The following is a 23,456-nucleotide window of genomic DNA, read 5'->3' on the forward strand; positions in this document are numbered from 1 at the left end:
CTCTGTGTGTATTGCTAATAAATAGATGTTTAGAGCACAGCTACGTAAAGCTCTCTCTGGGAAAAGATTCTGGAGACCCGTAAAGCCCTGAGGGAAAGGGCAAGTACTTAAAATTGACCAGGTTTCTTCCTGAGCCCATGGGTAAGGATAGGTGCCTTACACCCTGAGCCCTCGGAAGGGAAAGGATGGGGGTGACTAAATTGATTGGGTTACTCCTTGAACCCTGGGTAGGGTACAGGTGGGGTGCCCTAGGTGTTTTTTTTTTGTGGGAACAAGGGGGGGGAAATGACAGCCCACTGAGACAGCAAAAAACAAACGAACCCCACACCTCATTAATTTTGAATTCTAGTGTACTTTTTTCAGTAGCTGAAAAACAGAAGGATGTGCCATAATTTAAGATGCACTCTTTAAGAGAAAAATAATGCTCACTTGGAAGCATTTCTAAATGGGAAACTCATTAATGTAACTGAGCTATTCATGATTATGAAAAAATAACTCCACAGAATAATTCCTTACCCAAGGAAAGTTGAGTGTCCTACCTGTCACTTTGGAATACAATGCTCTCTACAATAGTAAGAAGAAGCCTACCTCCACACATGCTTATTCTTTAACACTCCATTGTAAATTGATCTTAAAGAACTAACTGATCTGAAAATGAAATTCTGAGATGAGATTCTTAAAGTACTCTTTATTAATATCCTCAAAAGTTGTAGAAACAACTTTGTGTAATATGAAGGCACAGGAAGACAATTTTGATAAAATATTCCAATTAAACAGTAACTTACAGTACAAAAGACAATTTTAATGCACATACAAACCCCAAATGTCTCATTCAAAAATATTTCACCAAGAGTTCATCAATATTAATGGGCAATGACTAAAAATATAAACTGTCATTGTACAATAAATATCTGATAGGTGCAAATTGAACAAAATTTATTGCTTTCCACGTAAGTGTTTTCCCTGTAGTTTTTGTTTTTTTTTAAATTCTAGATTCCTTTCCGAATCAGCTTTCTCAATATATTTCAGAGGGAACTATAACCCTTAAACCAAATCTAACCAGGGACATTTGGTAGTTACAAGACTACCTCAAGTACTAATCAGAGCTGGCAGTGTTTTCTGTTACCCTTCAATAATCACACACAACTCAATCAGATAATGTGCTGGGTGTTTAAAAATCAACATCATTGATACGACAAGGCTTGCGTGGCAGCTAGTGTTATTTAATGTCAATTTTTCAATGTATTTTCTGCAAATAAGCGTATTTTGACAAAAAAAAGTAGTGTAAAGCAGATTTAAAGACTCGTATCTGAAGGGAAAGAGGTTGCAGCACAGCTGGTAGAACAAAACAAAAAAACCAAAACAGCAAATAGGAAAATAAAAGGTGCAAGTGTCATATTAGCTTCTGAAAACAAAATTAAGACAAGTGAGTTGCAGTAAAATATGACTACATATGCAAAATGGATTCAATGTGAAAATCCAGAGCTGTGCAAAACAGTCATTAATACACTCATCTAACAAATCTGAGAAAACTTTTGCATCTTTATATAGCGGTACTTCCCCCACCACCGCACTCACCTGCTTTGAGAAAAAAAACCAAATCAGTGTTGAATTACAATTTGCTTTTTTCTTTCACTCTGCTCCTACAGCAAAATTTTGGTCTAGCAGCAATTTTCATCTGTCTTTGCAGTAGTATTTGATAGCCATGCTGACTTTGTCATGAATGGTCGTGCATACCCAGCTCATTCCAAATTGTTTAATACCATGGTTTTGGTTAATTTACAACTGTTACTTTTTTCCTTTGTATATTTGCTTAGGAGTAGAATTTTATGAAACTTCAGGTAAATGGAACACTACAGTAGCTATTGTATAAATGAAATAAAAAAAATCTCCCAAGAAAGTACCATTTTGATAGTGATTGCTCCTATAAATAAGAATTTGCATAAAATATCAATCTCAGGTTTACACTAACCATTAAAGGGACCATTTTTACTGCAATTCAAATAGTAAAACTTATTTCAAAGCAAGGTCTGTAGCACGAACATGGCATAGTCAGTTTAACGACTAAACCGAAGGATAAACATTCAGTAAATTTCATTACATTGTGAATTCAGCAGATTTGTGAATGATACAGAACAAATGCTAGCCTGCTAGGCATTTTCTTCAAATTTAAATTTGGATTTTCCTCAAGCACTAACTAGTAGCTTAAAGTTTCTCAAAAAGAGTAAATAAGGACGCACTGACATTTGAATGTCCATAATGGATTAGCATTACTACAGTACATAATTCTGCTTTAAAACTAGTGTAGGGACTGATACACAACCATTTTCTTTGGTTTATGCTTGACTACACTGGACTAGTGATCTTATTTTTAAACCAACTCTCAATTCCTACTGCTTTTTACTATATTCTCCCCCACAAGTTAAAAATGACTGTTTGCTCACACAAACCATTCCCTGTTGAATGGCTGTGTACACATACTTGCATGGAAGGTTGAAATTTTGTACAGTAACTACATCATCAAGTGATACCTGCAAGAGCAGAACTACAAAAATCAAATATGAATGTATTAGGGTTCATACAGGACAGCTGAGTCTGCTTTATGTCTATATCCTTTTTAAAAATATAATACATACAGTAAGATACAGTGGTAAGAACTTAGATTAGACAGTAAACATGGGAATCCTGCACTCATAGTAATAATATACTGCACAGTATTAAATAAAACTTGTTAAATTTGAAACAATGCAACAGACACCTAGATTTACCTGCATGTATGTAAATACCACTTCAGTAAGGTGTTTGAACACAAAAATGAGACGACATCAGGAAAAAAGCCTTTAAAACAGGCCATCAGTCTAACTTGACTTTCCAAGTAAAAGCATCAGCTAGCTTCACAAAACTGTGATACTAATGCAGTTTTATGTAAAGTACCCTTTGACAGACAAGCTGTCAATTAAGCTATCACAGTCTTATCTCATCTGACCCACCCAGGCAATCAGGGAGAACAGTCAATAGTAGCTCAAGTTTTAATTAGATAAGTACCATGTCTGTTTACAGAGGAACACCCTCTAAACACCATAATATTTTATGGCATTTATATAATTGATCAGATAATTTTTTTTTAAAAATGTTTCTTTTGAATATGTGAGTTCAAAACCTCATTTTTCCATGTGTCTTTGTAATAGTGTTTTAGCCAGTGTTACAAAAAGGAGATTAATTCACCGTGGACTACCTCACATTGTTACTTAATTGTGCAAGGTATTCACGTAGTTCTTTTGCAGCTTGGAATCTACCATATCGTTTCTTTGGGTTGGCACACTCATCCAGCAAGGCCTCAAGTCGGCCATCTTTGGCAATTTCAGCTGGAGGGTCATGAAGTAGTCCTCCAGAAGTGCCACGCCAGGTGGCATGTCTTGATAAAAGGTTCTGACAAATAGCGTAGTAATTGTGGTCCACAGTGGCACGAGCACAAAGAATCTCTTTCGAGAAGGACAAGCAAGCTTCTTTATCACAGTCATCAAACTTGCTCTCGTACCATACATCCCAGTTTTCAGGTTTATCTGTAAAACAAAGATGGCAAAATATCGTGGGTGAGATGGAAGGAAAACAATACATTTAATACAAAATATGACTAAAGGCTTAGTCTGCAGGAAACCGGTAAATAGAGCCAGGAGCAAAAAAAAAAAAAAAAAAATCACCAAAGTTTATTTGCCAAAAAGAACATAGTTTCAGTAGACCTAAAATCATTCACAAATATGACCAAACTAAAGAATTGAAATGTCAAAACAAAACACTGTTTTCACCCGACTCAAAATTTTTAATTTCTATTTTGGGTATTTTAACAAAAGCAGAGGACTAGATTCACAAAACAGCATGAAGAGAAGTGAGCTGGTGGTGCCCTCCTTATAACTTTTAGCCCAGTGCTTAGGATACAGATCTGAAATGTGGGAAATCCATGTTCAATTCCCCTTCTGCTGATGTGCAGAAGAGATTTGAACTTGCTCTCTCACATTACAGGAGAGTGCCTTAGCCACTGGGCTATGGAATATTTGGGTATGGGCCTCACTCTCTTCTTGAAGCTGTTCTACTTCTCAAAAATAATTAAAATCAAAGTCATTGCTCCAGTGATGATTTATAGCCTCGTGGTTAAGGCACCCACTAAGGATGTGGGAGATCAAAGTTCAAGTCCTTGCATGAGGTCATACAATTATTCAAGCCATTATCCCTCACAACTTTCCTAGTTATTTGCTGGCTAAATTTTTGTGAGGAAACCTTTTGTGCACATAAAATTTTAAGCTGTAACCCGCATTTCAAGAGTCCTTGGACATCTCAGTGTTTCTACAAGTTAAACTCTAAGTGGAATTTATAAAGTAACAATATCTTAAGGATCATTAGAAATGCTAAAAGGCATCAAGCAGTGAACAGCAGGATATATTATATTATATATATTATAATGTTATAATTTCTAGTCTAGTTTCCCATAAAAAAGACAAAAACACACTGATGGCTTTCTCCCCCAAGTACTATATTTTAACTATATAGATCCTTTAGAACTTCATTGGAAACCAAAAATATTGTAGCTATAAAAGGGTGCTTAAGTATAAATTTTTATGTTGTGGCTAAGCCTTGATTTCATCCCCCATAAATCATTTATATCTGAAGAAAAGTGACCTGAATGCCCCTCCCTAGATAGGTGTTAAGTTAGCCCTAAGGAGGAAAAAAAATTTTTTTTCTCCTTTTTAAAAAAAGAAGAGTGTGAAGGCCAGAAAATCATCTAGAGTTTGTGTGTAGGGTGAATCAAGTGATAAAGAGTAAACAAATAGGTGAAATCAAACCTTCGACACTTTGCTCAGGTATACATAACAGAACTCCTGACAAGTGTTGCAACAGTATCCTGGCAACCTTCCTTCTCTAGAGACTTCTGTCTAACAGATAGTTTGCCTCTGACAAAAATAATTACCTTGATTACAAATGGGAAATAGCTGCCTTGAGCAATTCAGCAGGATACAGCAGCTCCCTCAGAGTTTCCTGGAAGAACTTATATAGGACCCAGCTTCTCCCTAGAAGCTACATACTATTGCCTGGTTTGAGACAATTCCTCTTATTAGTGGGGAAATCAACTCTGTTTCCCCCCTTTTGGAGCCCTTAAGCACCTGTATTGCCTGATGTACACAGAAGACAAACCAGTGTTATTGGAAAGCAGTCTCTGGGCTAATAATTAGTTTACAGTTATGATGCACTTACAGTGTGTTGCTCTCACAGCAAGCTACTAAAGGCCAAGGGATGACCGTGATAAAAACACTGAAGTAATTATGCAATGAAAGGTAGATTCAAGAGATAAGAAAAAACAGAATCTGAAAAAAGTTGATTCAAACTTAGCTAATTAAATTATCTCATATTTGAGAGGTGAACGGAAAAATAAGACTAGACACTCATATACTAAGGTAACTGGATCGTGGGGACCTACAAACAAATACTTAAATAGATTATGGACCCCACGTATGGATTTGCTATGAAAGCAACCCAAAAGACTAATTGGGCCAGTCTTAAAATGTAGATACTTACAGTCACCTCAGGATAATAATACAAAAGCTTCTTCACTGTCCCAATTTTCCAAAAAGGAAAACTAGACATTTTATTAACAAGGTGAGACATGAAGTTTGCAATAGCATTTTAAAAATATTTCCCAACACCTAGACATTACCTGGGCTTGGGGGCGGGGAGGAAGAGGGGGGAAATCTGTGTGCACGTCTGAGTTTGTGGAGTCAGTATTGAAACTGTGGGCTATCCAACATATTAAAAGGATTTATTGGCATCCCCTGCTGAGATCTGATCTAAATACATTATGAGAAATATGGACTAGTGAGTGTTATTAAAAAAATATTGCTTTGTATTGAAAGACTGCACAGGAGTGAAAAATACAGTCTAGAATTTAATTCTATGATATTAATTGTATTTGCAAAGTTTGAATAATCCACACGTCCAGGGCAAACAGGAGTCATTTGGGCTACTGCCATGAACTCCTGTAGAATTTAAGTTTTCATTTTAAAGGTTTCCAGTCCTTAGACTTGTAAAATTAACCTATTCAGTTGAAGAAATTATAAACCAATGTAATGCTATCAAAGTCTACAGCCTGACTATTCAAGGCCTCTGTTGCTACCTTGAGTTTCCGCAGCTTGCAAAAAGAACAATTTTTCACTGGTGCTATTCAGAACTCTGCACCAGGGAGTGTTACTGAAGAAATTCTGGTCAATTTTTCTTGGCTGCTGCTTTGTTAAGTTCTATGCTCAGCAGAGGTAGTGACGGACACTATTTATGGAAAATGAGGGCCCAAAGACAAAGTCTGGAACAAGGGTAGAACAGACATCCTGTTTCTCATAGCAGCCAGGAGATTGGGGAGGGGAAGAATAGCAGTGGCTTCTATCCTCACCCATCCTGAGCCTCTAGGCTGCTGCAAGCCAGAGGAACCAAGAAATTGAAACAGAACATTCCTGCTCCATTATAGCTATTGGAGAGTTATTGGAGGGAAAGGATATCAAGTTAGATACCTATTAGCTGGAGGCTGTTATAGGTCAAGGGATAGATGGAATCCCAGCACTATCCCTTCACTCGGTAGCTGGGGGATAGAGTCAGTTTGCTTCACCCCGAGTGTCACCAAGACTAGCACAGAAGTAACCCCAATTCAGATATTTTACATTATATATAAATAAAATGGGAGAAGCTTAGCTGAATCAAGTAAAGAACCCAACATAAAGGGGAAAAAGCACATGACTTGAGACAGAAGGAAAAGAGTTTGAAACAGGAAAAATACCATTATAGGGAAAAGGTGGAGTGAAGCCACTTTGAACCATTTAAAAAAAATAATAAAATAAAGACGGCAACAACTACTTTTAAGCATAATTAGCAGAAAGTAATTTTGCCCCCTCTCCCCCCAGCTTTGTGTATTTGTAAAACAGGAATACAAGCAATATAGAATTCAGGTGATTCTTACATATACCTGAGCACCTGTCAATTTTGATTTCTACAAGTATGTGAAAGTTCTATAGTTTTGTTATAGATCAATTACTATACTATTTGTAGAATTAAAAGTCCCTGTTTCAGAAACTCACAACATTCATATTCTTTTAAGACAAATTGTAAAAGATGAAGCAGGATGGACATGAGAGGAAGAACAACTTACTCTGTTTGATTAACCTTTTGTCTGCCACCAGAACATTTTCTGCATCTACAATGATAACCTTTCCATCTCTAGGACCAACTGCAAAGTTGTCAAAGCTGACATCAAGGAGGTAGAGTGCAAATTCAAAGTCATTGTTTGTCAGTTGTTCTGCTATTTCCATTAACTGCCAGGCTAAGTCCACTCGTTTTTCCCATGGTGCATTGAAGTAACTCCACAATTCTTCTCCAACATAGTTGACAGCCACCATTCTTCCACATGCTCCCAGGTACTTTGCAAATGGCCAGCCCTCATCAGATGGAAAACTCTGCATATGAACAGATTTTGTTGTTAATACTGAGTAAACAGAGAACACCAGTATATTTTAACAGGTTGAAATGTGTGCAAGATTGAAGACTATTGACATTAATATTTACAACAGGTGATTAAGCTGACCAGAACACATTTTTGCATTTTGATACCATCAAGAATACCTACATATATATTATTTCTAAACTAGCATCTAGCTTTTGTATGTATATTTTCCGATGTCAGAACTGATTATCTTTTGCCTTTGGTGTTTTATATACTGTGAGCTGTGGCACTAATGTGATCATATTTTCTTATGACATTACTTTGTTTTGTAACACCGGTCTTTAAATAAAAGCTTATGAACTATTTTCTTTGTGTTGTATATACATTAAGTTTCTCTTATTCATTAGACTTCCTCTCTTCTGCATTCCCTTTTGTTTCTTCCAGATCTGATAGGATTCTTCTTGGTCTTTCTTGAGGACCTTACAGAAAAAAATTAACCAATATTTTGGTATATAACAAAATTTAGGATGTTCTGTTCTTCCATCTTCCCTTAATCCTCCACCTTAGTTTATTTCAGTGTATGCAGATTTTTAAAATGGAAATAGTAATATGGACAGTATTGTGTAGTACAGGCTCTCAAGAAAACAACAACTGTCTAGGTAGTAAGGGCACACTGAACACAATAAAAAAGTTGTTACATAATTAGTGTATGTTTGGGTATATTTCATGCAATTAAAAATATCCACAAATATGCAAGACCAAGATGAGCTACTTAACACTTTTGCAAAAAGTACTGAGTACTAGGCATCAAGAAAATCCAAAATTAATATTAAGGTCAGAAACTGAATTACAGACCACAGCACTCACTGAGGATAAGCACACTCCAATTAAAATTTTAATAGTTCTGAAAGAATAGTTGCAAGTGCGACTATACCTCTAGCACTGCTATCATAACGACGTCACCAGAGAGTGATAAAAACCATCAGTTTCCTTGAATGGAACTATTATGCATCAGCAGCTAAGGCTGCATTGCATTACTGATTTCAGTTTAACAGGAACTTTAAACCTTTCTCTTGTAAAAGTCTCTTTGAAACCCAGCACAGCACAGCCACCACCAGCACTCAGTTCAGGGGAGGAGGAGGTGTACCAGTCAATGAGATGGTTCTCTGAGCTGTAAGACATCTGTAGTTCAAATTCCAATGCAATTCACTACCCTTCTTAAACGGTTAAAACCGTGAACCCCAACCTAAAAGGCATTCAGGGAGGATCTGCTGCATACTCCTCCCTGCCCACCCTCATTTTAAGTAAGTTATCAGAGAGTTCACTCAGTCATTTCAGGCAGAGAACCTGGGCCTCTAACATGACAAACCCCAATTTTATCCACTGCATCAAGATGCCTTTCAGAGTGACACAAAACAGTCTGCTTAGTCTATCTCTAACCACTATAAAACACATTCAGAGCTAGGGATGGTGATCAGGAATCCTGGATTTTAATATAATCTACTACAAAGGTTTCCCCCTAGGAAAGTGCATGCCAAGTCCTTCTTCAGCAGCTGGCCATACAAGGGTCTAGCAATTACTTTAGCAGCTCAAAAAGCAAAGGTCTAAACTACAGCTCTGTAGGTGGTCAGGTTGAAACTCTGCTGTTGACCTATATATTCATATATGGAAGACCTCAAAATAATTATATATATTTTTTAACTTAACTATGGGATGAAATCACCAAAATACACATTTCAGTCATCAGTAACAAATTTTGCTTGTATAACCCATTAGTCAGAGTATGTGTTATGCACCCCCCATGTCGAAACCACAGAGGATGCGAGTCTGATAGGCTCTTGAGGTGAGAGCTGGCTCTTTAATACAAGCTGTAAAGAGTGATGCCTTTAGCTCTGGAGGTCACTGGTTGTCCTTGGCTTAGCATTGGCCAAGATGGCAGCTGTCACACTCATAGGTATCTACATTGTCACAGTTGAAAGCTGAGAGATATGCTTCATGCTGGCAGGGATAGAGCACCCCGAGGAAGGGGAAACAATAGGTAGACCTGCTAGTGTAATGCACACATAAAACTAGTTGCTACAGCTTGTCCTGGTTGTATCCAGAGGTCCAAGAGAAGCTACACAGTGTTTCATTCAGGAAGCAAGTGATAACAGACTTCTTTAGACGTTCCCTCCAGTTAACAGTTTAGGTCATCAATACTAAACATGAAGAGTTGCTTTTAGCGCACTTACTTCCAGTAACTTTAAAATTGGGATAAAGTTTTAGGCTATGGCTACACTACAGAGCTTACAGTGGTGCAGGTACAATAACTCCTCGCTTAACATTTTAGTTATGTTCCTGAAAAATGCTACTGTAAGTGAAACGATATTAAGCAAATCAATTTCCCCATAAGAATTAATGTAAATGGGGTTGGGGAGGTTAGGTTCCAGGGAAAAAAATTTTCACCAGCCAAAAGACACACACACACACACACACACACACACACAGTATAAGTTTTAAACAATTTAATACTGTACACAGCAATGATTGTGAAGCTTGGTTGAGGTGGTGAAGTCAGAGGTTGGAATATTTCCCAGGGAATGCCTTACAGCTAAATGATGAACTAGCACTCGGCTGAACCCTCAAGGGTTAACACATTGTTGTTAATGTAGCCTCACACTCTACAAAACAGCACGAATGGAGGGAGGAGACACAGCATGGCAGAGAGAGACCGAGACACACACCAAGTGTGCGTGTGTGTGTGCGCACGCGCTAACCCCACTCTAAGTACACTGCCTTTTTAAGTAGATCAGCAAGTTGAGACAGCAGCTGCTGCCAGCAAGTTCCCTCCATCCTGAGCCCTGTCATGCCCCTCCCACTCCACTCTGTGGAGATGAGGTACAGGAGCAGGGGGAGGGAAAAACCCTGACACTGGCACCCCCTCCCCCCCCCCCCACACAAAGCAAGCAGGAGGCTCCCAGGAGCAGCTCACAGCGGGGGGGGGGAGAGGGAGGGGGAGGAGGAACAGCTGAACTGCCAGGCAATTGATAGCCTGCTGGGCAGCTGCTGCACAGGGAACTTAGGGGACCTAATAGGGGGGCTGCTGGTCCACCCTGGTTCCAAGCCCCCACCAGCTAGCTCCAATGGGCTGCTCTTCCTGCAAGCAGTGGACAAAGCAGGCAGCTGCCAAATGACATTATAAGGGAGCATTGCGCAACTTTAAAGGAGCACGTTCTCTAATTGATCAACAAAACAATGTTAACCTGGCCAACGTTAAGTGAGGAGCTACTGTAAGCCAATGGGAGACAGCTCTCCCATCAACTATGTCTACACCACCACTTATGTCGACAAAATGTATGTCCGTTGGGGGTGTGAATAAGCCACCCCCTGAGAGACGTACATTACACGGACCTAAGCACCAGTGTGGACAGCGCTATGTGGGCAAGAGAACTCTCTCCCGTTGGCACAGTGTCTGCACCACGTGCGCTGAAGTGGCGCACCTGTACCAATACAGCTGCAGCACTGTAAGTGTAGACATGCCCTTAATTATTCCAGCCCCCACGAGCAGTGGTAGTGCTACCGCCCATATAGCACTGTCCACACTGGTGCTTAGGTTGGTGCAACTTATGTTGCTCAGGGAGTGGCTTATTCACACCCAATAGTGACATAACTTATACCAACAAGCTGCAGCATGTACATAGCTTTTTTGAAGCACATCACAACCTTTCTTTCCCTTAAGGATAGTCAACACAGTCAGAAGCAACTTCAGCAACAGTTTCTGCCTGTAATTCCCAAGCAGGAGGAGCACCGCTGTTTATCTACTGAACTCCATGAAAACAATATAAAAAAACCTAGGAAATTATCAAATAAAGATGAGGTTTAGCGACACAGTTGCACCAGGACACACCCCATCCACTTAATACCTGAAAAGCATGGAAATATTAAATTAAGAGGAAAGACTTGGGCATTCTTTTCAGCTTCATGTGGTTAACATTAGCATTGCAGGCACGCACATACTCACTCCATAAGGCTTTCACTTCCACCTCCAAATGCATGCCAAAAAATAGGTATGTTCCCTAAATTAACTGAACATGAATATGGAATATGAGAGAGATGTTATTATCAAAGCATGAGGTCACCATTCAAGTTTCATGTTTTGAGTGCAAGTTTGATGCAGCGAGGATACATATTCCTTTTTCGTATCTGCTAGAGAGGGAAGCCTTATGGAGTATTGTAGTCACTATGTACATGGAAAGGAACGCACAACTTCACTATTTCCATGTTTTTAGTGGATGGGGTGCATCCTGATGCAACCAAAACTGTCAATAAATAGTTTTTGTTTATTATACTTAAGGATTTTTAGATCCCTATGGAGACTCTAATCTTGACTCCATTAAGACTAAGTGCCATATTATTATTATCAATATCAATATTTAAAATTACCATAGTGCCAGAAGCCCTAGTCATGGACCACTTAAACGGGGATTCAACCTTTGTTTTCTTTCTATAAAAACTACAGCATATCCTCTCCCGCCCCCCCCCCCTTCAAAAAACTTACAGGACTAATTTTGAGTAAAGAATGTGGTTTTCTGTGAATTTACAAGTAAATCCATTAGTTTAAAATTAAAATTAATTAAAGCCTGGGTCCTTTAAAAAAAATTTAGACTCTTCAATTTTTTCTTTGTCCTGAACAGAACACAGACTCTTCAAACTTTCCATATAGGTTGAAATCTCTTGCGCACTGACTACATTTGACAAAATCAGATCATAATTAAGTTATCTATTGTAACCTGTGTAATAGCAGTTATATATACAGATAGGCTCAGGTAACTCTTAAGTGGTTCCATTATGAGACTGAAAGTACAGTAACAACTAGCCACCATTCTTCCTCTAAATTAGGATTCAGAGACATATCTCTATCTGAACCCCATTTCACATAGCACATGTCTCACTAATAGTCCTTCAAACCAATAATTAAAAATTAAGGGTCAGTTTCACCAGTATGCTTCAACTGGTTTGCAATGCAAAGCAGCTGCAAATACAGATTAGCTGGCTGGATAATCTGGCTGCTTTGGTGTACTGGTGAATTTATCCTTACACGCACAGTGTCAACCATATTTTTTTTAATTGTATCTCAAACCATAGGAAATACTGCATAGTTGCATATTCTCTGGGTTTATTTATTAGGGTTCTACCTGAATTTAATAGTTAAACCTAAGGAAACTCCCAAACAAAAATCTATGTTGAAATGGAGTAAAGATTAAGAGTATATCTCTTTTAAAGGGTTAAAAAATAAAATCAGTTTCCTCTAATCTAGGACTACAAACACTGAAGTGTCTTAAACATAATCAGTATCGCTACACAGCATCACTACAGGGTAAAGTTAAAGTTGTCTGGGTGTCTTAGCTGTGCATTTCCATACTGTATCATGTTTGGATTTCTTTGAAGGGTAACCACAGCTGTTAGATAGACAGGGTGGCCTACTGCAAACAGCACTGGACTAGGACTCTGGAAACTAGACTCTGCCAATGGCCTGCTGTATGACCTTAGGCAAGTTACTTTATCTCTGTGCTTCTGTATCCTCATTTATAAAATTTGGATAGATACCTACATCCTTTATAAAAAGCACTTTTGACTCTATAGATGCAACACTATAAGGGCTAGGTATTACTGTTATTTGATGACATCATTACAGGGCAAAAGTAAGGTTCTACTGGTGTCAAAGGGCCAGTTATATTGATTCAGGGCTTGAGAAATCCAGTCACCCATTAACTGATGGCAAGTGAATTGCTGGATTATAGGGTTTAAGTCATTAATTCCTGCAAAATTTAAGCCCTTGTAGGTTCTAGACTTATGATTGGGAAGATAGCCTTCCTAAATGTGAAGAAAGTGTAAACCAATGCAGTGCTGTCTTCTTCATTCTACAGACATTTTAGCGTTTGTTGCAGTTCATGGTTTTGCAAAACACCAGGAAAATGAAGTTAACAAGTCCTTGGCCAATAACATTGCTGCTTTAACTCTGATTCTTGGTATTTACTGTGATCCAGTCTGCTGTTGCTGCAGCAAGGTGGAGCTAATTATTCACAGGACAGGCCCTGCTCCTCCTCCTCCCACTCCACCCCAACCATGTCAAAAAAAGAGTTGGGGGAGGGTTAGCGCAAGGGAGACCTCAGAGCACTGCAGCTGTTGGGAGGCTCTCAAAAAGGGGAGTCAGCTCCTTCTCCCTTCCAGCAGCTGTAGGGACCGTAGAGCTACAAATGGACATAAAAAGAATCAATAGCTTAGTCCTGGATCAACATATGTAAGAATCCTGGAACACCCTCACTTTCCCAGTAGCTCAGGCAACAGAAGCAGGGGGCTGGCCCTGTGCTATTTACTAAGGGGTTGCCCCTGAACCTCACTGCTAAGCCAGTCCACCGTAATCTTTTACAGTCAACATTTGGATTGTACACACGCACATTAAATTTCTCCGGTCCCACACTAATGCATCTGGATCTGCGTTCTACTGCAGGCATTGATCTTAACCTGAATTTACTCATATTTAACAACAAACAACAAAGGACTTTACCAGTTTGTGTTCAATTCTAATTTACACAATTTAACTGATTTTAATAGATTCTCACTAAGTACAAGACATTTTATCATTGTGTAATCATTGAAAAGGTTCAAAGAGTGTTTACACTTTAGCCATGAGTTCAGCTTCATACTCAATGATTTCTAAAGAAAACAGACACAGAATTCTGATAATGGTTTTACTAATACCATATACATACAGATGCAATACCTACTCCTATTCTAGATTCCCCTGCTTATACATCCAAGGATCACATTAGTTCCTTAGCCATAGCACCAAACCGGTCTTCATACTCTACACATACTTACTATGAGATTCAGCATGATCAGTGCCTCCTTTAAGAGATTCTAGGACTGGCTTGCTGTATTTAAAAAGTGAACCTTCCAAACATAATGTTGGTGTAACAACCACACACCATATTGTAAAACAGATATATTTATATCTTTGTGGCAACAAAAAGTTCTTCTGACAACAAGAGTAGAGGGATTCCTGCCAATGTCTGCACATGTACAAACAAGCTCTCTGCTTCTGGCTCCTTTCCAACTGGCATGTAATAGTCAAATCTACATTTCATTACCCAAATCAGTAGCACAAGAAGGGGAGATATATATTATATTGCTGAATATGACACTTTTTAGCAGTTTTAGATTCACTGTGATTTTGACAAGAATTGTTAACTGGAGTGCTGATTTGTACTCTTTAAGCAGAGGTGTAACTTTTGGTACTTCATTACCTTTTGAAAATATTTGCATAAATAAAATCATTATGACTGCTACAACAAGAAAAAACTCTCACTTTGTATTGTTTTAAAAGCCAAAAAATGCATACAAATCATACAACAGAATTCCCACTGCACATGTTTAGCTGCTGTTATAAACAAAAGCTAAATAAAAATGTTGCTCAAATCTAACTACTGAACTATAAATAGCACAGTTCTGAACCAAATCCTTGAATTATTAGTATTGGGTACACCTATATAATTAAATATTTATATTTGTTTGAAGGCAAGCTTACTGTCAGATCTGCATCTAAACAAAATAGGATTAGCATGACTCTTAAAACCTCGTCCACCCACAGCTCAAAAACAGCTACTTGGTTATAAGTGCGCAACTTTGAGACACTTGCTAGCACACATTTTACACTCAGTCATGATAGCAGACCAAAGAAAAGCATTCAATCAACTGTTTAAGAGGTGCATTTTTAATACAGATTCACTGACAAAAATTACGATTAAGGCAATATATAGCGTAAGAGAATATATTAGTATTTTTCCACCTGTAAAGAAATTCTCCCTCTATGAACGAAGATAAGGATAACAGTCAACTGACCAAAAAAAAAAAAAAAAAAAAAAAAAAAAAGTGAATCAGTTAACCTGTTGGAACAACTCATTTCCACTACTCCACCTAACAATTTACATGTTCCTTATCAGATTTCTTAATAGCAGTGGGAAACCCACTTTCAAGCACTATTTTAAAAAAGAAAAGGACTATCAAAAGAGAATATAGCATTTACCTTATAAAAAGAACACTTGTTAGTCCAGAAAAGATGTAATTACTTATTTCATGTAAATTTACCTCACCGAAGTGTAATCTACATTAATACAGTGTGGTTTTGTCCACCCCCTTCAGGAACAGAAATAAAGCAAGCCATTGCAAACTTTGCCATAAGCCTATGTAGGAGGCAGCACAGTGCTGCACTGACCTAGGAGCATTTACATAATGTCGCTTGCAATGAGGCAGCTACATTTTGTCACAGTGAAATTACACCAAACACAGTGTAGAGAAGCCATATACTACAGAAACTAAGTCAGGCCACTAGAATCCAAGGGTCTTAAGGTTATCAAGAAAAGCAAATCTGCGGACATTTGCATGCATGTGACCGAAGTCTCTTGCTTTTCAAGAAGATCTCATTTCATTGGCTGAAACTCAGAGCAATGAAAAACAATCCTGATCCTTATGTCTGAAAGTTATTCTTACATAAGTTAAACTCAGTGGTACATGTTTTGGGGTCTTTCGGGATACATTTATGTGCTTGAAGCTGCTGCAGAAGAAATAAATGCCAGATTCACCAGTCTACACTGGGAGGCGGAGGGAAATCAACCTAAGATACGCAACTTCAGCCACGAGAATAGAGTAGCTGAAGTCGATGTATCTTAGGTCGACTTACCTCGCGTCCTCACAGCACGAGGTCGACTGACACTGCTCCCCCGTCGACTCCGCTTCCACCTCTCGCCACAGTGGAGTAAAGGCGTCGACGGCAGAGCATCGCGGATCGATTTATCACGTCTACACTAGATGTGATAAATTGATCCCCGATACAGCAATCACTACCTGCCATACCCTTAGCTTCAATGCTTGGATTCTGCCTATATAGCAGTTTAAAAATGGATAGTCTCTTGGACCACTTAACAGAGTTATTAGATGAGGTGGAAAAAGAGTGCATATATCAATGATTGGCACAAAATCAATTCCACACAAGCGTGCATGCCTGTTTAAGATTTAACCTTCAAAACAGTAGCCTTTCAAGATAGTACTTTTTATAAAAAAGAAAAACACTGATATTGTGACTTTTCCACAAGCCTGCCCAAATAAGATGCAACAAAGCACACTAAATCACTTGATGCAAATATGAATGAACGGACCAAGCAGAGACTCTCCCTCAGGTTATTTGCTCTCCACTAAAATATATTTACTCCACACACCCATTTGGTAGGGGACCTAGGACAAAGTTTCATGGGTATAGTGATATGCTCCCATCCTGCAAGAAGCTCTGCAGTGTAAGCGTATGTGGATGAGATCCATACTGAGGATTCAACAGACAGTACTGATCAGCTCTAGATTGCAAGCCTGACAAATATTACCCATTATATTTTTGGAATCAATTTTCATTTGAGTTTGAAACAAGTTAGGTACCCTCTGTTCTGACTCAGTCTTATCTGGTTTTAACAGTATCATTTTAATTTATATTAAGGCTAAGACTAAACAAACAAACAAAAAAAGACCAATAGACTGACACTAAAAACCATTAAAATAAAAAACAAGCAATCTTGGTATTTGTTCACAACAAACAAAATACAAATGAATGCCTTTAGACACTCACAGCAGCAACAATTTTTTATTTTAGGGCATGTCTACACTGACCCACTGCAGTGCATATGTTAAAGATACTCTATGCCAACAGAAGAGAACTCTCCACTTGGCATAAAAAAAAAAACCAACACCCACCACTCCCACAAGCGGCATAAGCTATGTTGGTGGACGAAGCTCTCCCAGTGACAAAGCGCTGTGCAAACTAGTGCTTATGTCAGTGTAACTTATGTTGCTCAGAGGGATGGAATATTCATACCGCTGAGCGACGTAAGTTTTGCAGACATAGGAAATATTGTAGACATAGCCTTAGTTTACCAGTCAGTTTTAGACCATAGCCTAAAACTGAGAAAGCCACAAATTTTCCAGTTAGACAACCAAAATTGTCTGCTAGCAAACAGACTAAGTCAAAATCCTTTTGCCATCCTGACTAAAGTAATCAAAAAAAGATTTAATTGTGTGGAGGTAGAGCACAGATATTCATACAGGTAAAAAAAGCATCCCACCAATTTTTGAAAGTGAGTTCAGTGTTTCATGTTACTATGCAGCTGTTTGTAGATAAAAGGTTGCACTAAGAAAACACCTGTCACTAAACTGTGTAGTAATAACTTGAATTGTTTTTGTTGCCACATAGAAATGAAACTCAATTTACAGTCCTAGTTAGACTCCAAAGAAATTAATATTTATATAAAAAGTATGTTAAAATATATATCAATTGCAGCTACAAACTAGGATTTAATTTAATTTAATATATATATAAATATATATTATTGCAAACAGAGGCTTTTTTGTTTTAAACAAATTTTTAATTGGAGATGTAAAAAACATTTATGAAAGTGTTATCAATACCATTTATATTTTGAGGATCTAAAATTTCTTCTTCAACCTGCCACATAAGTGAATGAAACATGCAACTTCTAACCAGGTAAATCCTTTCTTATTGTTTAAACACAGAACATATTATGGAAGAGTCACTGAAGCTTATAACACTTTTGGTACTCAGAGATGTAAAACTGTACCAAATCACATGCAGTTGTCCTGCAATTTGTTGTACTACAAAAATTAGCATGAATTAGTGAATCAAAAATAGAGTCAGTCTATAAAAGCTTGTTTAAGATGTACTAGTAAGGATGAAGTAAAAACATGCTACTGCAAAACAATAAAAACATTAGTATTTTTACACTAGACCTCAATAATTAAACTATGGAAGTGGTGATTCCCTAACTTCTATGACTTGTACAGAAGTGTACCATGCTTAACTGAAGGGTAAAGTAGAACCTTCAAACTGGCTAACGCAAAAACTGTCAGTCAATGGTGACAGTATGCATTTCATAAGCACTGCCACTTTAGGAGTAATCCATATGCCAAATAGGCTTCCAGCTAAGCTTCCAATCTCCGATAAAAAGTTTTATAATCCTCAAGTCACTAGATTTAGTAGATGATTAAAGTCACCTTTTCCATTATAAATCTAAATTCAGTGCCTAAACGTTTATATTTAGTTACAGCTATAAGTTAACGAAAAAGCACAGATCAGTAATGCACAGATCCAAGACTGAAAGCATTTCCTCAACCTGAAGATAGAATATGCTTTTTGTGTATATTAAAATTAAGCAGACAGTTTTTTAGGAGATAATCCACAGAACACAATTTGGCAAAGTCTTCCTTTGTACTGTCTGGCTACAAACAAACAGCTAACACTGATTACTATTGTTAATCTCTTCAAAGTTTTTATTGACAACAAGGGAATCCTCCAAGAAGAGAAAATTCTTAGAACAAATCTCCAATTCCCACTCCCACTCCCTCCTTACCCACTGCAATTGAAACAAGTACTGAATATTTTAGCTTTATAAAATAAAAACCGCCAAACCTTTCAAAACTTCTGAAAGCAGCATACCTTTACTTCTTACGAAGTAAGAAGGGTCTCCTACATTCTACTGTCACAGTACAAGTTTCATGATAGAGAAAACAGAAATTCTTATCTATATTTTTCCCCAGTTAATATTCTTCTGATAATTGCACTTATCAAAATTGAAAAGAGTGAAGTGAAAGCTAGATGTGAAGTCTAGTTAATTCAAAAAGTTAACGTAAACACATTTGTTACGTTCCAAGTTAGTTTTCCCTTAAAATGACGTAGCTTCTTTTTTATGATTTGAAAGAGCATCCAACTTCAATAAGATCTCCAAAAGATCTAATTTTATGAACCCTCAATGCTGCTGAAACTAAAACTGGACAGAATTACTCTAACAGAATGTTTTCTGATGAAGAATGCCAATGTATGCAGAATTAAAGGCAATGTGTGCTTTTTCCTGGGCAGCACATAATGTTTAATTCCTTAGACATGTATGGACATTGTAACTTTAGTATTCCACATGGTTAAATTTGTCTTTGTAATACTGGGTAAAAACATATTAATTCAACTAGCTAAGTTACCATCTCCATCCATCTTCTGGTCACAATTCGAAAGAGAAAATTCAGTTACAACACATTAGATATTAGTATCTAATTCACAGTAAAGGTCAAGTTGTCCTCAGTGAATAGGAACAACAGGACATAGGGAAAGATTTGTTTTCACACCATTCCATGTTCAGTGGTTTCTGTCCTCAGGACAGTTTCTCTCTGGAAAGTTTCTTTTAAAAGCAAACAAAAAAAAGTTATAGAATTGTAAAAGTTACTGAATTCTAGCACTATAAAGTAATCTAAAGGACACAAGCTTTCAGATTTTAAGTAAAATCCAGGCAATAGGGCGGGGAAAAAAATCTTAGTAATCTATGCCTACCGTATTCCCTCCTGTAAAAATCCACATGACAGAGTATCCCATGATTAACAGGCCACATAACTTTATAAAATCCTCCAAGAAATCTCAAGTTACTATTTTTTAGTGTGGCTACCTATGCATAAATGTTGACATATTTCATTATTTTAAACTTGTTCTGCAAATCTGCAGTCATTTTCCAGAATTACTTCCGTTAAAATGCTGATACATTTAAGTCTAACTGGTTCAGTCTTTCAGAAAGTCACTTCACCTTTTCTAAAATTTGCAAAACTCAAAATAGCTTATTTGATGGGAATGTGTAAGGAAGCATTTAAAGCGGATACTAAGTGGTGTAAGTATCACATTTCTTTGTTTGCAGTGCTAATTTTCAAAACTAAGACTTACACTGAACCTTTATTTACATTTGCAAAAACATTTAGAATTAGCTTTGGTATACCACAATCTACATTCACTGCAAAAGCCATATGTTAAAAAAGGGACACCAACTAAAAATAATTACTTCTGCCCAATTTTTAAAACCATTGTTACAATTTACACTATAATTGAAAGGCCAGAGGAAAAGTTATTTAATTTTTCAGTCTATTTGCTAGAGGCTTTTGACAGCCCTTTGTCTAATGCATTTCACTATCTAGTCAGCGAGCTCCCCTCTGTGTAGGTGTTTCCGCACAGGAAAGAGGAAGGGAAAACTCATCTTAAATATAATTGTAAAATCAGAGAAATCACCAGGTGGGCTGAATGGGTGATCCAAAAAAAATAAACCATTAAAAAAGGTAACCAGATTTCAAGTTGAGGATACCTCTAAATACATTAAAATGCATGCACCTTTTCTTAAATGAGCATTCTAGAAATTAATGAGGAGATAAATTTACTGGCAGTTAAAGCCAATCTCCACAGCATTGGCTATTTGACAAATCAACTGGATGCTTCTTGGCCAAATATCTAGCAAAATACCAGACGTTTATTATAGTAATTCTATGATAATGTGTTTACTGTATTAAAATACAGTTACAAAATTCCTCCTTTAGGCATTAATTAGTTGAAACCAAGGACAGAAAGAGACAAAAATGGTTAAGAAAAAAAAAAAGACTGGACCAAAATTCAAGTCCAGTAACTTTCTAAGTGCATACTTCAGCTTAATGTAAACAAGGGGCAGCAACAGTTCAGTTTAAGTAGTATTTATGCAAGACAAAATAACTAGTATCACAAACAAGAGATTATCAAATTTCCACGAATTTGCATCTAAAGTCTGATCAAAATCCAAGTTTGTCGAAACAGACTAAGTGTACATTCTTGTCAGCCAAGTTGAGAAAGCATGTAAAACTCTACAACACTGGGATGGACTCTAACAATGAGAGATTTATGAAAAACGAACAGAAGTCCCAATCCATGTATACTAATCCTGATCCCAAGAAACTGATCAGCTAAAGTATTCTGACAAAAGTTTAAGGACTTCTCAAATTATTAATGTGAGATGGGCATGGGATTAAAGCCGTTTACTAACAAGACAAAGGGATAAATACACCACTACCCGCTTTTGGGTTCGGTTTTGTTTTTTTAAAGGTGGACAGTGCTGCCAAGCCTGCTACCTGCAGAACAGCTGTTTCTCTTCACCCTCTCAGATAATCGCCATAGAACAGAAGAAGAAAGCTTTCCATGGGAGGCGGGGCAGTGAAAAGAGAACGAAATCTCCATGTTTCCCCACCACTAAAGAGCATTTACAAAATAAGGGGGAGGGGTGCGAAAGCGGAGAGTCAGTTTTGGGGAATATTCGGGGAAAGAGCTAAATGGAAAACAAACCAAACACAACCCCTGCCCCGTGTCTCTCAACAGGGGCAGAGCAGACTCCTTCCCCGGCGTTCCAAGGTCGTTTTGGGAACGCAGCTCGCTGTTCGGGAAGAGGGTTTGGAGAAGGTGAAGCGTGGTGTTAGCGCCTGTTTCAGCAGAAGCCCCTGCCCTTGACTACGTTTCCCAGGAGGGTTTGCACCATCTGCCCTCCTCAAGCCACGCACGGCTCTGCTCTCCCGCCACAGCAAAGCAGCCACTAAAGGCGCTGCTGGCAACGTGAACACAGAGGAGAGGCGCAGACGATGCTCGGCCGGGGCCAGCGCTTGGCTGGATGGGCACTTACCTGGCAGCAGGGCTGGGCAAGGGGCAGGCGGGGAAGGAGACGGGATACGCTCCTGCAGCACCAAGGAGAGCAGGGTGGCTAGGCTGGCACCGACCTTTGTCACCCGGCTGGGCCAGCGGGAGGAGATTAGCACCGCACCCACCCGCTCCCCGGGACGCTGCGCGTGGGCAAGGGAGGCTCTCGGGAGGGCAGCCAGGATGGGGCGCGGTACCTGCGCGGAGGCGGAGGGGCGTTACCTGCAGCACCAGCGGCTCCGGGTTGAAGGCCAGCGTGATGAGCAGCTGCATGCGCTCCGAGTCCTTGAGGTTGCGGAGCAGGAAGCTGCCCGAGTCCTTGGTCTCGGCGTAGCGGCGGACCAGGCGGTCGAGCAGGCGCTGCGAGGGGCAGTGCACCAGGTCCGACCAGCCCTCCACCACGTCGGGGGTGAGCAGCCGCACGTCGCCGTTGATGCTGGCGAACTCGGTGGCGTGCAGGGCCTGCAGCAGGTCGCAGCGGCCCCTGCCGGTGGCGCGGCGGCAGATCTTGGTGTCGATGTCGGCGAGCTCCTGCGCCGAGCCCAGGCGCTTGAGCACGACGCGGCGGCTGCCCTCGCGGGGCTCGCCGTAGCGCGCGAAGTAGACGTTCTTGACATTGAGGAAGTCGAGCAGCCGCAGGCGGCCCCAGCTCTCCAGCCGCAGCTGCCCGTTGAGGAACTTGCGGCACCAACTGGTGCCCCAGCAAGCCGGGCACTTATTGAGCTGCAGGAAGCGCCGCTCCGACAGCTCGTTGCGCTGCAGCGAGGCCAGCAGCGAGTGCGTGTTCAGTACCAGCGCCGCCGCCAGGCTGCCCAGCACCGCCAGCTTCACGTAGCGGTACAGCCGCCCCAACTTCAGCGACACCAGCCGCAGCATCGTCCCGGACCGGGGCCCCCCTCCCCGCCACTCCGCGCTCGCGCCGCAGCTCCGGCCCCAGCAAACTCTCCGCCGCGCGGCTCGCTCGATAAAAGGCAGCCAAGTTACTGAGGGGGACAGCAGGGGGGAGGGGGCGGTGCCGCGAGCCCGCCGGCCCGGACTTCCCCGCCCCGGGGAGGAGCCACGCCACCGCTGCGCGCGCGCCTCCCGAGCACCCTCTTGCCTCCCACCTGCCCGCGGGGTGGAGCCTCGCGCGCACAGGCTCGGCCGCGGTGGGGGAGCGCGCGCACACCCTCTCCCCGGGGAAGAGGCGGGGCCGGCGCGCGCGCCCGAGAAAGAGGTGGGCGTGGAGCCGGAGGCGGAGCCGGGCAGGTGGGGAGGGGCAGGAGTGTCGTCCCCGTCGCAAACAGAGTCGGGAGCAGCAGCCCCTGTGCCGGGCCGCTGGCTGAACCGGCTCGGGGCGGACGGGGCGCAGTGTGAGCCGCCATGTTGTGTTTACCCCCTGCCCGCCTGGCAGCAGGGCCCGGTGGGAAAGTGCCTGTCCCGGGCGTG

General features: G+C 40.0%; 1 protein-coding gene across 2 annotated transcripts; it reads right to left on the minus strand.

The window, feature by feature from the left end:
* Positions 1-673: 673 nt before the first annotated feature.
* Positions 674-23,136, minus strand: DIPK2A (divergent protein kinase domain 2A). 2 transcript variants are annotated; one of them, XM_037908962.2, is made up of 3 exons: positions 22,251-23,136; positions 7,184-7,487; positions 674-3,563 (listed from the first exon to the last, which is right to left on the minus strand). In XM_037908962.2, exons 1-3 carry the CDS (start codon positions 22,902-22,904, stop codon positions 3,232-3,234), a joined length of 1,290 nt encoding a protein of 429 aa, XP_037764890.1. In that variant the 5' UTR covers positions 22,905-23,136; the 3' UTR covers positions 674-3,231. The 2 variants fall into 2 exon arrangements, with proteins under 2 accessions (XP_037764890.1, XP_027673196.1); XM_027817395.3 differs by lacking the exon at positions 22,251-23,136 and adding an exon at positions 22,015-22,136 and having other exon boundaries at positions 972-3,563.
* Between the last annotated feature and the right edge of the window lie 320 nt (positions 23,137-23,456).

Source organism: Chelonia mydas, chromosome 9 (assembly GCF_015237465.2).
Source record: "Chelonia mydas isolate rCheMyd1 chromosome 9, rCheMyd1.pri.v2, whole genome shotgun sequence".
Lineage (NCBI taxonomy): Eukaryota > Metazoa > Chordata > Testudines > Cheloniidae > Chelonia > Chelonia mydas.